The sequence below is a fragment of the Ochotona princeps genome, chromosome 5 (assembly GCF_030435755.1).
Source record: "Ochotona princeps isolate mOchPri1 chromosome 5, mOchPri1.hap1, whole genome shotgun sequence".
Taxonomy (NCBI): Eukaryota; Metazoa; Chordata; class Mammalia; order Lagomorpha; family Ochotonidae; genus Ochotona; species Ochotona princeps.
In genome coordinates, this window is record NC_080836.1 from 60,781,153 (window position 1) to 60,799,954 (window position 18,802).

At 37.4% G+C, this 18,802-nt stretch overlaps 1 protein-coding gene across 3 annotated transcripts in view; it reads left to right on the plus strand.

The window, feature by feature from the left end:
- Positions 1-18,802, plus strand: part of PPP1R1C (protein phosphatase 1 regulatory inhibitor subunit 1C) — a 118,954-nt gene that overhangs the window by 201 nt on the left and 99,951 nt on the right. For 2 of the 3 annotated variants that reach the window (XM_004576997.4, XM_012925439.3), the window contains exon 2: positions 1,503-1,563. In XM_004576997.4, the coding sequence (XP_004577054.1) occupies positions 1,503-1,563 (61 nt within the window). Of the gene's footprint in view, positions 1-1,481; positions 1,564-18,802 lie in introns of all 3 variants that reach the window. The other variant, XM_004576996.4, reaches the window with a different exon arrangement.

The following is an 18,802-nucleotide window of genomic DNA, read 5'->3' on the forward strand; positions in this document are numbered from 1 at the left end:
GGATATGTGAACAAAAAGTAAGCTGGCTTCTTTATAAACTTGTATTTGTATTGCATTGGGTAAAATATTGGTTAAAACACAGCCCTTATTTAATAAAAAATGAGCACCTGTTTGCAAAAATCACTACATTAACAATTTAGATTTGGATTTATGTATCTGTTTTTGTTTGTTAAAATATCAGGCTTAAGAATTAAGTTAAATTCAATGTATTCTCAAAATTAGCAATAGTTGACTTTGTTTATAAAATAAAGAGCTTGACTTAATAACACAAGTATTAAATTCTAGAATAATTCCAGGTAATAGGCACAAATTTTATAAAGTGCATTTTCATTGTGTTTCCAAAGCAGTAACTGCAAGTATATGTGATACATGATAGATGGAATTTTCAAGTCTAAGTACAATGTTTAAACCTCTCTATTTAGTTATCTCAGATAGTCCATCAATAGTTACTGGATCCTCTTCTCACGTGTAATATTTATGTCTGAATCACTGCTCACGTTCAGATTTACTTATAGTCTAGATGCAGTGACACACTTGAAATGTTATTTGTTGTAAAACTATAATTGTGGAAAGGCAAAAGCTAAGAAAGTTATGGGAATGTTAACTTACTGGAGAAACATAACACCTAAATTATCCCCAAAATCATTTTTCAAATATTTGACAAAAGGTTTTAAAAATAACTGTCATACATGACATTCATAACTTTATAGGATATTCTGACAATCTGAAATAGATCTACCTAGATGATTCAAGTCAGATAATAACCATCTTGGCCCTGTATCTGTGCTGAACGGGACATTTCTTCTATCAGGGACAAACTTTAACCAGTTTACCCTCTTTGTTGCTAACATATGACATATGAGTTTACTTATATGGATATATTAAAGAAATAAAAACAAAATAAAATATTCTAATCACAATATGTTCCTGTAATTCATAAAATTAAAGATATCCCAAACAATTTCATTCTAAATTAATTATGTATTCTCATAATATTCATATTCATTATTTACTGAGTTGTTCTAAGTATTATACTAGAAAATTTAAAAAAGATAATAATTTGAATTGAAACTAAAAATTCATTCTGCTAACCTCACTATACCTGCCATATGATTTCTACGTGCCTATGTAGAAAGAAGGACAACAGATCTTAAAGGACTGCAAAATATATGGGACTCAATGAGATCCATTAAATGTAGCAAGTCATCCCTACACCTTCACTGTGTATTAATTTTCAGTTGCGTCATTTGGTTACATATAACTGGTAGGTTTTCTGTGGACACATAACTTAGGTTAAAGAATGTGATAAAAATACCTTCTACTCTCTGCTGTCTTCTGTTTTTTCAAAATAAAATCTGTGAGCATCTAATGGGTACCCTCCAAAGATTTGCTTTTGTGTGTGTATTGGAAAATAATAAGGATGGACAATTGTATAAGCTGTAGAAAAGTCTGCAGCGGAGTCTGATTCTCACTAATCTTAGCTGGGCCTTTGTTGTTCACAGATCAGGAAAAGAAGACCCACTCCAGCATCCCTCGTGATCCTCAATGAACATAATCCCCCAGGTAAAGAAACATGCTGTCTTATGCACCAATGGAATAGAACTGAATTGTTCAGAGAACTCTAAAGAACATATCGTTGTCAGGAAGCTTCAGTTCAGAATTTCAGTTAGAATGCCCCAGGAAGTTCATGTGTAAAATGGGCCATAAATCACGATCAAAAATAAATATTACCACACCCTTCTTAGCCAACAGCCTGCTTTCTCCCTAGATTGACACACTAGCGATGATGCGCTGTGGAATGCTTTGTTAACACTGGCTGTTGTAGGCCCAGTGTCTGTGCAGAATCTGCTTATTGATAAGGTTCATGGAAAGTTGCTTAATTAGGTTTAGTGATCAAGTTACAGGCCAAGAGATGCTTTTATCATCTATAGAGTTGTTTTTTTTCTTTATGAAAGATTGTCGTGGGGTGGGTAAAGAGCCAATAGCACTGGCTACCATTTTCCTGCTGATGTGATTTCTGAATAATGCAATTGACAAGTAACCAGATAAATTGTCAGCACTGCCCATTTGAGGGCTTTCTGAAGAGTCACATCCATTTGTTGAGGTTTTCTTTTCCATTTCCTGGAAAATGCAAAGCTGCATTAATATTCCTGATACAGGACTCTGCTCTGTAACACACTCGGAATGCAGCCTCACGCTGAGTGCTGCTTCTGGAAATACAAGCAGAGCAAGAAAGCTCATGGCTTAATTTGTAATTAGGTAAAAATTATATGGAAATGTTTTGCAGGTATAAACAATAGGGATGAACAAAAAGGGTTTTAACTGTCAAAATTTAATGTACCTAATAATAGTTTGTACTGTAGGATCTGTTTTTAGGATACCAGGGCGACATAGCCCTTGGCTTTCTCATCTTCCTTTCTAATTAGAGAAACACAGAAAAGAATATAAAATTCTAATATTAATCATGGAGCCCATAAACAGTAACATTTTTTTTAAGGATTTATTCATTTTATTGGAAAGCCAGATATACACAGAGGAGGAGAGACAGAGAGGAAGATCTTCCGTCCGATGATTCACTCCCCAAGTGAGCCACAACGGGCCGGTACGCACCGATCTGAAGCCGGGAACCTGGAACCTCCTCCAGGTCTCCCACGCGGGTGCAGTGTCCCAATGCTTTGGGCCGTCCTCAACTGCTTTCCCAGGCCACAAGCAGGGAGCTGGATGGGAAGTGGAGCTGCCGGGATTAGAACTGGCGCCCATATGGGATCCCGGGGCTTTCAAGGCGAGGACTTTAGCCGCTAGGCCACGCCGCCGGGCCCAACAGTAACATTTTTAGCTGATGTGAGTCAAGTAAGTTAATTCAACCATACTGAAAATGAAGGATTTAGTTTGATCATGTTTTTAAAGTATTAGAAAATTTGAAAATAATTTTCAACACATTATTTCGAATACTGCTGATCTACTTGGTTGAATAAGAGGTGAAAATTGGGGGTGTGCTGTGGTGCAGTGGATTGTTATTGCACAACACCAGTATCTCATATGACATTGATTCACATCCAGACAAGCTCCGCCTCTAACCCACCTACTTGATAATATGCCTAGGAAAGCAATGGAGGCTGACTCATATGCTTGGGCCCCTGCACTCACGTGGGAGACCTGGGTAAAGCTCCTGTTGCCAGGCTTCAATCTGACCCAAACCTGTCTGTGACGGACATTTGGGGAAGCAGACTTCCTTCTCTCAGTAACTCTGCCTTTCAATTAAGTAGATAAATCTTTAAAAAAAAAAAAAAGGTCAAGATGATATGTACTTGCTGTTTACAAAAAAAGAATATAGACATAATTTCTGAATCTCAATATAGACATAATTTCTGAATCTCAATTTGGAGGTAATTTTCAAAATACATATATACATACACATATATATTCAATTTATGTGAGCGGCATAAAGAGAAACAGAGATAGCCAACAGACAGACAAAAGAGATCTTCCATCCACTAATGTACCTCCTAAATGAATGCAACAGCCAGGGCTAGGCCAGGATGAAGTCATAAGGCTGGGAAGTCAATCCAGGCCTCTCATGTGGATGGCAGGGACCATACCGTTTGAAATATCACCTGCTGCCTCCAAGGGTGGATGTTATCAGAGAACTAGAGACCAGAGTGGGGCAAAGACCCAATAAGAGGTGCTCTGCAATGCAAGCATCCCAAGGGACATCTCAGGTGTGAGGCAAACCACTTGAAATATCACCTGCTGCCTCCAAGGGTGGATGTTATCAGAGAACTAGAGACCAGAGTGGGGCAAAGACCCATTAAGAGGTGCTCTGCAATGCAAGCATCCCAAGGGACATCTCAGGTGTGAGGCAAAAGGCCCGCCCCATGTAACTTTATAGCAATTTTCCTTAACAAATTGCTCACAGTGGCACATATGGCACAATGCTTCTAGAACTTTCCTCTTCACCCCAGCCTTCACAGGTGCAGTCCAACTTGACTTCTAGATGTAAATCAACCTACTAAACAGCAATTTTCAGAGTTGTGCAAGCCTTGTTACTGTTTTCACCTAGTAAAGGCAAGTAGCAGACCTTGGTGGCTCTTATTGGAATTGCTCAAGAGCTATTGTTTCTTGAGTGCTAAATCCTGGTCATTTTACATCCGAGAAAAATATGTATCAGAAAGGTGAGTGATTTGGGGTTAGTTATTCCCCCCAGAAGTGACAGATTCCAAAGCAAACTTTACATAGCTCTGATTCTGAAGCCTGTGTGTTTGCAACAGTTACTGCTGGCATTCAAAATTTGAACTTGCATTGTATGGGAGAGAGTCTGTTTAAAAACCTCCAAACAAGCAAATCCAAATTGTAATACATCCTTTATGCTAGCTTAGTAGATTAGAGATCATATTTAAATAGCCCTGAAGCCATATTTGGTTTTCCTATAGAAAACTTTCATTGCCAGACTTCCTTATCATTCAGATAACACTGACTGTCCAAATGCCCTGGTGCTTCTCCATGGATGTAAGAACCACTGGAGAAAAACTTTGCCCACAAATAACATCTCACAGGTGATCTGCTGTCTTCCTGAGTCATTGATCTCCTTCAAGGAAATCCATTTATAAGGGACTTAGTGGATCTGGCTGTGGGTAGCACTTGTATTAGTTTGTGTGACAGCTGAGAATTTTGGAATACTGATGGGATATTGCAGCAAACTTCCTGAAAAGCTTATAATTTTGCCAGGAAAAAGTGTAGCACTATGATTATTAGGGGAGTAACTATGAAAACCCAGACAAACAAACAAACAAAAAACCACAAAAGAGAACCAAATCAAGCCAAATTTGCATACTGCTAACATTATTAGTGATGTGGGTCTAGCGTAAGGAATGTTTCTAAGCTCTATTTTCTCATCCATAAAATAGGGATCATCATGGTTATTCTTCATACATCACACGCTTGTTTCGTGATCAGAAGAGCAAAACACACTTTAAATTATGCAATGCAACACTCATTAGGCATCACCGCGAGAGTCTGGAATTAGCCTTTGCATTGGCAAATTAAAAAGTCAAATATGCTAAAGCAGGAAGAACAGACTCTTCATGATCTCACTTGTACAGAATACTTGTGATCTATCCAATAATTCTTCATGTTTCAAACAGTCTGAATACTCTAATATTAAAACAAGTCATAATAGCAATGACAATGAAAACTTTGATAGCTACTAACTAGCCCTTCTAAAATAACTGCCTCTTCCGGTTCTCAGAGGTAATGTGTTCTTCAAAAACAAATATATAATGCAGCTTTAATTCTGATAAGAATTTAAAAATCTCTTTAATTCACTGGAGTTACCTAGGAAATAATTGGGTTTTCCTGGAATCACCTATCATTAGTGCTGTTCAAAATTCAAATCCCTGAAACTCTTTATTATCAATCCATAAAGCAAGGCAAATTTAATTCTCATTTGCAGAAACATAATTAACAGATTCTTCCAATTCATATTGTTGTATCAGTGCACAATGAACACTGTAAGTGAATTAGACATACCTAACTTGATAATTTTTTTTACCGTCTCAGGAGTTTACAGAAAGTCAATTTAAAAAGAGTATTTAAAAGGACTATTTCCTTTTAGATTGAGATATACATTCACATTATGTTTGTATTGTGTAGATGGAAAACAGAAAGATATTCAGTATATAAATAGAGATTTCTGTTTGTTTGTTGGCTAGTTAATTTATGCTGCATAGATGAGGCAGACACTTCATCAGTTCCTGTCTAATGAATGACTCAGACTTCGCAGCAGTAGAATACAACCTTTTAAGGCTGTATCCACTCAATGGCATGAATTCGAACATTAGTTTAACTCAGTGGGAAATGAGACTAGAAAGTCCTGATTGAAGCTTCAGCCCTGGAAAAATTTAATAGCAAAGGCTCCATCTTTACGGTATAAAGGACAGAAACAATATATTTATTTCTAGAAATAACTCCAAACAGTAATGTGGCAGCAAGAAACTACTTCAAGCCTGGTGCAGAGGTGTAGGAAATCACCAAAGATAAATTTTGTTTTATTCAAATGCTTTTTTTTTGGGGAACAATTGATATGAATGATCTTTGTAGGAAACTGCTTCTCCTGTGGTTTCAGTTCCTCCTGTAACTGGTAATGGCCTATTTATGACACACTCTATGAAGCTACATAGTAGACTGTTGTATGATAAGGTGTGTTATTTGTGCTTCCTCTTGTGTGATTTGTAGTTGATTGGTTGGCTCCATTTTTTTCTTTAATCTAGAAGGATATCTTCACATAAATCCTCTCTACATAGTAATAAATGACAAAGCTGCTTTTTTAAAAAAATTTTTTCTCTGTCACATTTATAGATTTGCTTAAACTTTATGAGGGTAGTTAAAAAAATATTGGAAAATGGAGTTGCAAGAGAAATTTATGGGTAGGTGTTGGTCTGGCGGTTAAGACACTAACTAGCTCAGATGCCTCATTCCCACAGCAGAGCACCTTGGAGTTCTGGCTGCAGCTGGGGAGAGTGGTGATTCCTTGGTTTATTAGTTGTTGCCTTCTATGCGAGGATTTCGGGATCGAATTCTTGGCTCCCTTGTTAGCCTGGCCCAGTCTTGGCTATTGTCTTTTGGGGATTGAACCACTGGATGGCAGGTTTTCTCCCTTTCTCAATATGCCTTTCAAACTATTTTTAAAAGATAAGTTATTGGGTGCAAAAAAGACTTTAAAAGCCTCAAGTGTCCTTTCTTCATGGTAGGCATTTTCTTTGAACTTTCAAAGATCCCTTATACTTGCTTTTCTGAGACAAATCTTGTGAGAAAAAAGCTTATGACTTGGTATGACAAAACTTTATGAGCAGAAAGTATACTTGGCTACCAGTGTGTTGAAAACATAGAGATGGAAAACAACTGCAGAAAATACTTAGTGTTATCACGCATCTTCATAAAAGATAAACATAAACCAACCCAAGTTTCTGAGATTATCTCACCTCATATACTTTAGAGCCTAATCTATAATTATCCCTATTTTCAATTCTGGGTCTGAGAGATTTAGAAGATAGGAAATACAGTTTCTCATACCACACTTAAGTGTGATTCTCCATTATTCTGAAATAGCTTTGTACATGCTATGCAATAAATTTTCACCTTTCACCTTTTCAAATAGAGATAAAAATTCTTCATCATTTGTGTTCCTGAACTGAATACGCCCTGAGGACCTGAATAGACCCCATCAAAATTCTATGGAGCTCTGTTTTTGGAAGCCCAGAGCTAGATACCACCTTCCAGTAAAAAGCCAGTCTACATCAGGCCTCTTGAATATTAAAGCTTGTGCTTTCTGTTCTTTTTTACTTACTGTCAGGCAGAAACAATATGGTTACAATGATGCTTAATGGGCATACTGCCTATTAAAAGTGAAGGAACTGTAAAAGGTTGGAGCTAAGTGAAGATTTGAGTAAGTACCCAGGAGTTTTGGCAGCGTTTCATGGCTTGCTCTAGGTGTCATACGCAAACAAAGCAAACTGGCTTTGGGGATATTTATTGACCCTCACATCAGAGTCAAATTTGGGAGAAATTAGATTTCTTTTTGGCTCTTTAAATATACTTAGATATTAGGAATAAAAAGAAAAGAATATTTTCATGTGTCTCAGGATCCCAGGATATGCAAAGCGAGGACTTTAGCCACTAGGCTATCATGCCGGGCCTGAAACTATTTTATAGAAGAAATGATTATGGAGTTGAAAGACAATAGACACCTTGAATGGAAACTCCAGGGTTTCCAGTTCTCTTCAGAACAGCTAAGACATGGTCAGATCCAGACTTGGAGGTGCCAATTACCCACAAGCATCTCAAAGCATTCAGGGAAAAGCTGTATAGTCATATAGTCCATAAAGTTATGTTTTACTTCAAGTTTTCTAATCTTTGGAAATGTGGTTGACATTCATCCTAATCCAAAGTGCTGTTGATTCCTCAATCTTTTTTTTTTTAATTCTTGTCAGTATTAATGACCATTCCAAAGCAAGACCCCATATTTACAGATTAGTTATGAGTCATCTGGTACTTGTTTCTAAAGCATTATCAGAAAGACAAATTTTCTGCATTTATTTCTGTGAATTATTGAATGCCTTGTAATGTAAAATGATTTAGGGCAAGTGACATATCTGGCTTCTAGTGATTCATGCACCACATAATTGATTGACTTCTTTTCCCATAACTGTTTAGTTTTTGCAGCCAAATAGCCCAATCAATTGGAACAACTGTGAGCCAAGAGTGAGGTTTCAGTTTTTAGCAATGCCAACATTTGTTGTACTGGTTTAAAGAAACTTGTATAATCTTCAAATTAGACGAAAGTACAGGTTATAAAACTGTGATTATTTTGGCAAGATGGCAATTTCAATTTGTTTTGAGTAATAGCATATTCAGGTCACTGTTTATAAATTTTTTTAAAGATTTATTTATTTTTATTGAAAAGTCAGATTTCACAGAGAGAAGGAGAGACAAAGAAAGAAACCTTTCATTTATTAGTTCACTTCCCTATTGGCTACAATGACCAGAGTTTGGCCAGTTGAAGCTAGGAGCCAGGAGCCAGTGCTTCTTCCAGGTCTCCCACAAGGTTTAGGGTCCCAAAGCCACCCTCCACTGCTTTCGCAGGCTACAAGTAGGGAGTTGGATGGGACACAGAGCAGCAGGGACACGAACTGGCACTCACATGAGAGCCCAGTGCATGAAAGGCAAGGACTTTAACTACTAGGCTACTGTGCTGGGCCCTGATTTCTTTTTCAAAAGACAAATTTTTTTTTAAGATTTTATTATTATTGGAAAGCCGGATATACAGAGAGGAGGAGAGACAGAGAGGAAGATCTTCCATCCTATGTTTCACTCCCCAAGTGAGCCGCAACGGGCCGGTACGCACCAATCCGATGCCGGGACCAGGAACCTCTTCCAGGTCTCCCACACGGGTGCAGGTTCCCAAAGCTTTGGGCCATCCTCGACTGCTTTCCCAGGCCACAAGCAGGGAGCTGGATGGGAAGTGGAGCTGCCAGGATTAGAACCGGCGCCCATATGGGATCCCGGGGCTTTCAAGGCGAGGACTTTTAGCCGCTAGGCCACGCCGCCGGGCCCTCAAAAGACAATATTTTAAAAATTCTCCTACTCACAACATTTTGAGGTATGAGAAGACACCTAGTTTAGTGCTTTCCACCAATAGCTACTGGAGCACATGATCTCCCTTCTATCACTACAGTCATGTTGATATAAGCATGAGCTCTACCAAAGCCGACACTTTTTATTAGAAGGTATTCAAATTCTTCTCCAATCCTGATAATGCTGAGAAGTAGAAAATGAAATCATGGACAGGTAAAATAGCTCCTAACTCATCAGAAAAACACAAGATTGCAGAATTGCTGTGTGTCTCTTACTCTGATATTGTTTGCAAATACAATTTCCATAAAATATGAACCGTTGAGAATTTTCTAAATTAGCTATGCTACTGATATCCATGAAGTTATTAAAAATCTTTTTTAAAAAAAGATGTATTTTCATTTATTTGAAAGACACAATTACAGGGAGAGGTTTATTAACACAGAGAGAAATCATTCATCTGCTGGTTTACTCTCTAAATGGCTACATTGGTCAGGAAGCAGACGGGAGCTTCTTCTCAGTCTCCCATATAGGGGCCCAATGCTTGGACAAAATTCTGCTGCTTTCACAGGTGCAGTAACAGTAGCTGGATTGTAAGTGGAGTCTTTAACCAGCACCCATATGGGATGCCAGTCTCTCAGATGGTGGTTTTACTTGCTTTGCTATGGTGCCAGCCTCTGATAAAAGCTTCTGTAAGCCATAGATACACATGTATCCAATGTGTTTTTTATTAAAAACAAAGTTAATATTTTAATAGTTTATAAAAATAAAGAAGGTGTGATATAACTATAGACATAGCATAAAATTCAGGTGGCTCACTTTTGATTCTACTTCCTTTTCTCTCTTCCTTTTATACACAATCATGTGCTGTATTCTGCCTAAGGATTTTTTTCTTTGCTTCTTTGCCAACTCTGAGGAATAAGTCTAGACTGGCTTATTTGCATGAATCAATCTTTACTTATTCCATCAATTTACTCATTTAAATTGCAGCAGAAAAGTCTCTTAAATCTCAAAAGATTCCTAATATCCCAGTATAACTGGTTGCCTTATTTCAATACTTTCTTGCTTCTTTCTACTCTAAGAGCTATTTATTCTTTCATAATGTATAGTTAATTTAAACCAGTGAATATTACTGAATCCTTATTATAAATATTCTAGGAACATATGTTTAAGTAACACAGAATTATACATCTGGATGAACCACGAAAAGTTATGTAAAATACAAATACCAACTGCTGAAACTTCGGTAAAATTAGTTCTGGCCAATGCATTGAGGCACCCACTGATTTCTCTGACTTTCTGTAAAGTATTTTTACGACTTGTTTCAATCTTTTACGGGCTTTTAAAAATTGAAATCAGTAGAAATTCTAATATTTATTTCAAATGGCTAACAGAATGGACATGAAACATCCATGAGCTATTACATTTATTTGGATTTAAAAATCTTTCTCAAATCCAAAGTATATCTGGCAACTGTTCTGGCACCTACCAAGATTAAGATGTGGTGTTAATCCTTGTCCTCATCAAGAAATTTACTTAAAACATTCATAATCAGACACATGTTGTTTGATAATAAAACTGATGGAGTATGAAAAAATACAAAATATATTTCCATGAAGTAAAGAAATGTCTACCACAGGACTTATTAGGAATCAAGTTGTAATGTTGTAAAGCACAGTACACAGATTATACAGAGATGTACAAACACATATGTTTCATAAATGGCAACTATTACTTTTGATGACAGAATGAACTGAGGAGGAGAGGCTTAAGATTCACTGAGTCCTGCTTACGACGCTCAGATGACTACACACCACCTGAGTTACCCCAGCAAGGCTGCACCTGCTAAGGTTCAGGAAGTGAGGACTCTAGGCTGACATGGTTCCAAAATGCTCTTACTTTCAACACCCTACATTTCCCTACATATAAAGTACACATTAACATATTTCACCTCATATACATACACATGCATTCATTAAAAAGAAGTGTAATCTGAGCCCACTGGAGGTGGACAGATTTGTATGAAGAAGCCAACATCCACTAGCATCTATAAAACCTTTGTAAATTCAGGTTTCACATGGAATATATTATTATTTTGGTGTTTAATCATTTGAATCCCAAATAATTAAAAACTAATCATATGATTTGATATGTATCCACTATTGAAATTGACATAGTGGTATTTATTAAAGTATTTCCTTTTTTTTTTTTAAAGATTTTTTTATTATTATTGGAAAGCAGGATATATAGAGAGGAGGAGAGACAGAGAGGAAGATCTTCCATCTGATGTTTTACTCCCCAAGTGAGCCGCAATGGCCGGTGCTGCGCCAATCCGATGCCGGGTACCAGGAACCTCTTCCGGGTCTCCCAAGCAAGTGCAGGGTCCCAAAGCTTTGGGCCATCCTCGACTGCTTTCCCAGGCCACAAGCAGGGAGCTGGATGGGAAGTGGAGCAGCTGGGATTAGAACCAGCGCCCATATGGGATCCCAGGGCTTTCAAGGCGAGGACTTTAGCTGCTAGGCCACGCCGCCAGGCCCTATTAAAGTATTTTCTAAAAAAAAGTAAGAGGAATGCTTCTCAGATGAGTTACATTATTGAATATTAATACTACATTAATTTTTTCTTTATATATTTTACTATTACTATTTTCCAAGACAGAGTTTTGTAGGTATAGGAATCTGCTTTAACACTGTCTTCTCGTTTGAGAGGATTTCATCTGTCCGTTTCCATGAGTCATTTTCTGGACACACAGGGAAATATTCTAATTAGATACTGAAAATGAGCTATTCCTGCTACTACTTTAATGCCTAATATATCATCACCTTTGAGAACAGATATTCTGCTTTTGATATGAGCACTCCTATGAATAATATCCATATTTTAATCTGGACCACACAACCTGGGGATTATCTCAGTCTTCTTCTCACTTGCCCTGTGAATCTTTCCTGCTGACTCATTCTACAGTTTATACCTATCCTGTATTTTGATTCCTTTTGCTCAGTCTACAGGTGTTCCTAAGTAGATAAGAATTTTTAAGTATATAAAATCACATGGTAATGGCCATGTTATTTTCCCATGATATTAGCACTCAGGAGTGATTTTATATAGAGATAAGATGCTTAATTTAGAACTAGTGACCATGCTTTTATTTTTATTTTTTGATGTCTGTTTATTCTTATCTGACAGGCACAGGCACTGAGATGCAGGAGAGACAGAGACAGATCTTCCATGTAGTGTTCACTCTCCAGTTGTCTTCAAAGCTGATGCACTAGGCTGATCCGAAGCAAGACCATGAGCTTCTTCCAGGTTCTTTCAAGTGGTGCAGGGGCCCAAGTCTTAGACCATCCTCCACTGCTTTCTCAGGTGCATTAGCAGAGAGCTGGATCATAAGTGGATCAGTGGGCACTTGAACCAGTGCCCACATGGGATGCCTGTGCCTCAGGCTGTGGTTTCTACCCACTATGCCACAGTGCTGGCCCACATCATGGGTTTAAATATGTATGATGTTAATCTTTGAGTCTCATCTTCCTCTTCCATTAAAGCACTCATTGTATAACTGCAGGATTTATTGTGTTGCTGGAGCCATATGAGATAATGAGTTCCTAGCAACACTGTTGACTCTAGACTAGTTCTTCATTCTCTCCACCAGTTTCTGGGAGAGATTATTGGCAGACTTGATTAAATAATAGATTACTGACCATAGCACATTTATTTTTCCTTTGTGATTTTTCTTGAGCTCTAATTTATACCCTGTAATTTACCCGGCATAGCTCCTAATAAGCTATGCTAATAGATATGGAGTCATCTATAAAGAGCTCATATATTTCATCATAAACACCATTCTCATTTTTTCTTTCAAATGAGTCACTTACTCCAGTCCATAAATGCTTTACAATTGCACTAAAGGTAATATTTGATTAACATGAATAAATAAACAAAGGAAATTAAAATAATTATGTGTGCTTATGGTTACTATTGCCACTTGGTTTCCTTTGTAATTTTGGTTGAGAGCTCACAAAACAGAAAGCAATCATTTGTCATAGAGACTTTCATATTGAAAATATACTTTCAAGATGAATACTGACTTCAACAACACCACACAGGATCTGGTTGAATTTATTTCCTAAAGTACTGTAAGGAATATCTATTCTTTCTGCCTGGATTTCAAGCACTGGTCTACAGTGAGGGCAACTAATTAAAATATTTCTAAGAAACAAAGCCAGAGACCCACTTACAAACACATTTCAGTAAAATAAAATGGCATGGATGATTGAGCTAAACTGGCTCATCTCAAATTTTACCACAGATAATTTTACTTGGTGAGTAGCCCAGAGTTCCTGCTTCACTGAATCAGTCAGATGCTTTTTCACTTTGGGCCCTGGAGACAACTGCAAATGTTTTCATACTCCAGTTTACAGTATACGGCCAAGGTTAGAATCAAGGAAATTACCAGTTGCTCTATGGGCATAGACTGTCACAGACTAAATAGCATATTTAAAATATATTTTGAAATACATTTAGGACATAAAAGAAAGTTCTCCCAAGCTGTAGATAAACGAATTTCAAAAGAGAAACATAAACTCAGTGGTAAATTTTTTTTTAAGATTTATTTTTTATTATAAAGTCAGATATACAGAGAGGAGGAGAGACAGAGAGGAAGATCTTCCGTCCGATGATTCACTACCCAAGTGAGCCGCAACGGGCCGGTGCTGTGCTGATCCGAAGCTGGAAACCAGGAACCTCTTCCGGGTCTCCCATGTGGGTGCAGGGTCCCAAAGCTTTGGGCCATCCTCGACTGCTTTCCCAGGTCACAAGCAGGGAGCTGGATGGGAAGTGGAGCTGCCGGAATTAGAACCGGTGCCCATATGGGATTCTGGTGCGTTCAAGGTGAGGACTTTAGCCACTAGGCCCAGGGGTAAATTTTAAAGAGATAATAATGATATATCTTACTGTTAGCAAAATTACCATTTTCAAATCAATTTGGCCTATAATAGGTCTCTATTTTTGAAAAGTATATTTTAATCTATTTTACAAAGGGAATGTGATAAGCAAATTTCTCGATTCCACAGAAAGCTAATAAGTTATCAGGTCGTGAAAGTAAACACACATTGTCTATCAAAGTCAAGCTTTCTCCTACTATATTAATAACATTTCCCCCAATATAGTAATAATATTTTTCTTTCTCTAAATAAATATCATAATCTCACTATTTTATTTCTATTATCCTCATGGAAATAAATATAAGCAAATGTGTCAGTAATTAGCTATGTGAGTTTTTTTTTGGACATGAGACCCCAGAATACATTTTCAGGTTGTTTATTTATTTGAGAGGGAGAAAGAACATGTGAGAGGGAACATTCCCATTCACTGGTTTACTTTCCAAATGCCACTAATGCCAGGAAGCCTGAAGCCAGGAGCCAGAGACAGTCCAGATTTCCCACATGGCAGGAGAGAATTCAATCACTTGAGCCATCACTGATGCCATGTGGGGTCTGCAGGATCACGAAGCTGGAGGCAGGAGCCGCAGCGGGGAACAGAACCCAGGTATTCCTGATGTGGGTGTCTTAACTGTTAGCTAAATACCCACTCTTGTGTATTTATTTTGAAATGACAATTCTAAATCATTTTCCCTTTATTTGATATTTATCAGTTGAAAGATTTTTAGGGTTTCTGTTACAAGATATTTTGTAATTTAATCACCCACACTCCCAAATTAGATAGCTGAACAGAAAAAGCAAATCTCACCTGTTCTTCCTTCCTCAGAGTTCGACCCTATTGTTTACCAATCTCTTAGTTTACCTGCGTATGAAACTAAACATATAGGGTAATTTTAAAGCTTGTGAAGAGAAACTAAATTACACATAAATTTATTTTGATGCACAAAAGGTTTGAAATTCATGAATAGGTTACAGATAGTTCATATAAAAATCATTGCCTTGACTTAAAACCTTCATTATTTGGAAGGCAAAAGGTTTACATGATCAATCTGTGCACACATTGCAACGTTGTTTTCATTTTCCATGTGCTACTATTATCTTATAACTCTTGTTTCACAGAATCTTCTTGAGTCACTCTACCTGGAAGGTTTTCCACCAGGAGGAACAATAAGTCAAAGGACCCATTACACATTTTCGTTAACAGATCACCCAATATCTTTCTGGTTAAGCCCAGAAGAGATGGATCACAAAATTTATGAGTTTTCCTGGGGAAAGGAAGTATAAATATTTGCTCGTAAAGTCCATCCATGTGTATCAGCCTTTGATTGGAAGTAAAGTCCTCACTGGATAGCATAGCTAGAGTGTAGGGCTCTGGGGCCCTGAAGTGTGCACATGACTAGAGCAGCCCTCAGTGGTGAAGGACATCAAATACCATTGAAATAAATCTGATTATTTGGCAAGGATTATTTTTGTCTTCAGACTTAGTAAGTCCCCACAGATGCCGATGCACAACCTGTGGCTCATCATGTTCTCCCATGTCAAATATTTATAGGCACAATTTAAGTGCCATTTGAAGTATATCACACAAGACAAAAAAGTCCTTGGAATCAGCTGAGTAAGAATAGATTTGAATGGATTGCTTCATGGAGTACAGACAGGTTTGAGTTAGTCACCCAGGTAATTTTTGGCAGCAAATGTGTAGATATTTTCAAGTAGTGAGATTCAGAAACCTCTTGAGTTTTAGAGAAAAATTTAAAGGTAGAATGTATTTTGATTCATGATCAGTTTAATCTTTTTGTTGTCTTTGAATGATTTAAATACATATTTTATTCCTTTACTTTTTAAAAGATGTTTTTACCTATGTGATGGGTGAAGAGAAAAAGAGAGACAGAGAACCACCTTCTGTGGTGTTTTCTAGCACACTAACAGGAAGTCGGATAGTAAGCAGAGTAGCTGGGATTCCAACATGGGATGCCACACTGCATGTGGCAGCATAGTGTGCTACACTGGCCCCTCACAAGAGTATAGGAATTCAATACTATAAAACAGTCACTGAGTGGTCAAATGCTTTGCTTTTATGCTAACAAAGTATGTACCCACATAAATGGGGGCTAGGTTTTCATTTCATTTTCATCGAATGGTAAACTATTTGATCCAGTAATTCTCTTCAACCCATTACTTGGCAATACAGGTAAAAGAATCATTAAGAACCTTGTGGGGCCTGGTGTGATAGCCTATCCTCACCTTGCATGCACCGGTTCATTTCCCGGCTGCTCCACTTCCCATCCAGCTCCCTGCTTGTGGCCTGGGAAAGCACTGGAGGATGGCCCAAAGCTTTGGGACCCTGCACCTGTGTGGGAGACCAGGAAGAAGTTCTTGGCTCCTGGCTTTGGATTGGCTCACTGTGGCTGTTGTGGCCACTTGGGTAGTGAACCAGAGGCTGGGAGATGTTTATCTGTCTCTCCTTGTTTCTGTAAATCTGACTTTCCAATAAAAATACTAAATAAATATTAAAAAAAGAATCTTTTAATAAATACTGAAAATCGAAGTGTTCTTATATTCAAAACAGTTAAATTACAGTCATTTTAAACTTTGTTTGATTGTCTTGAGAGGAAGAATAATTCTATTTAAGCAGAACTTAATGATTGTTAAACCTTGTTGAACCTTGCGCTGAAATCCTCCTTTTTCTCTGTTTTAACATTGGGAAACCAATGAAACAATCTACCCTAGCCCCAGTGAATCACTTGCAAGTATCCATAGACATTTCTATAATCTCATCTAACAATTGCTTCATTATTTTCTAAGTATGATAAGATTGTATTCTCTCCATTTCTGTTATCTAGGTACCTATTAACATATCCTTGTCTAAGTGCTTGCGAGCTTACTGCTATTATATTGCGTAACAATGAGTTCATTGCAGGCACCAGCTCCATTTTCTCATTTTTAACTTAGTTTGACATTCTTCTTGGCATTTTTTGTAGACATTCTACAACCCACTTTCTTATTAGGCAACCTTTTCTCTTTAGTATTACATTTGAGATAATTTTTTCTCCTTAGTATTAAATTTGTAAACTTAGTATTAAAGTGTAGACTTTGAAATTGTTATTATTTTTAGAGCTGTGGCTCTATCTTTCATCTCAGTGGAAAACCTGAAAGACTATCCATTCTGTTACTTATGAGAAAATAGCTCGGTTAGACATAAAATAAATTTGGAGCTGTGATGTTACACAGACTGAAAAAAGGCAAAATCTTATTTCATACTCAGAATCTTGTTCTCAAGTGAAAATATGCAAATGAAACTAAAAGGAAACAGAAAACTCCTTAAAATGCTATTCCATTGTACGTTGTTAAATGTATATTTTTATTAATAATTAATAATTAACATACAATAACAGAAAAGATTCTCTGTATTGGGATTTTAACTTTCATTAACAATCTTGGTTGAATGTTTGATGAAGGAAAAGCAATAAATTACTAAGACAAATTCACCAAAATAATATTTTAGAGATCTGCAAAAAATATTATTTTTTAAAAACTGTATTAATACATTTTGTGGTACATCCTGATTTAAATACTTTGAAACTCCAAATCCAGATGGTCAATACTGTATTAGCCTCATTAAGCTATGGCATCCAGCGGGCTGGACATTAGATAGGTGCCATGTTGAAGGATGTTGAGTTTTGTTTTTTTTTTTTTTTAAGCATTTAAGATTAGAAACCACCAAAGGGTACCAGGCGCAATGGCTCAGTGGCTAAATCCTCATCTTGCATGCACTGGTATGCATGTTGTATGCACTTGTACGCATGTTGGTTCTTCTCCAGGATACTCCACTTCCCATTCAGCTACCTGCTTGTGGCCTGGGAAAGCACTGGGGGATGGCACAGTACCTTGGGACCCTTCTCCCAAGGGACAGACCTGGAGGAAGCTCCTGGCTTCAGATCAACTCAGCTCTGGCCTTTGTAGCCACTTGGGGATTAACCAGCGGCCGGAAAATATTTATCTTTTTCTCTGTCTAAATCTGCCTTTCCAATAAAAATAGGTAAATCTTAAAAACAAAACAAAAAACAAAAAATGGTTTTATGCAGGACGGCACACAAACTCAGATTTTACAAAGATCCCTGTGGTTGTAGCTAAAGAGTAGACAGGGAGGACTGAAAGTGTGAGTGCAAGGAGACGATTGATGATTTATTTGCTGCAGGAAGGAATAAGAAGGAATGAGGAGTAAAGGCTGTTGCTGCTGAGGTCTTTCCTAGCAAGGTAGAGCACATGGCGAGAGGGGATGGTGCTGGTGATGAATTCAAATAGAACACATTATTCTAGATAGGTGGACGAAATAGCTCTCGTCCAGATTTCCTATGAAATATTCATAACATTCTTGGAAGTAATGCCTCAATAATGGAGTCACTGGTATTAAAACCCAATATACTACAGCCATTTTAGAGTAACCATGATATACATATAAAGAGAGACATATTGACCTGGTAATTATTACGTTGATCATGTAGGCAATATATCTACTATGCAACCCAGTACAATCACCTGGAAAGCAGATATTATTCTTAATCCTTAAGAGAAATTCATTTATACATAAATGTCATTAATCATGAAATTAGGACTAGCCACTAACGTCTACTGGATTGCTGAGTCACTAACATGCAGCATGTGTTATCACCCTACGCTGACAGCTGTTGTGCATTCAGTGACAGCTAAACCTAAGTGGATGATCTCAGCTCAGTATT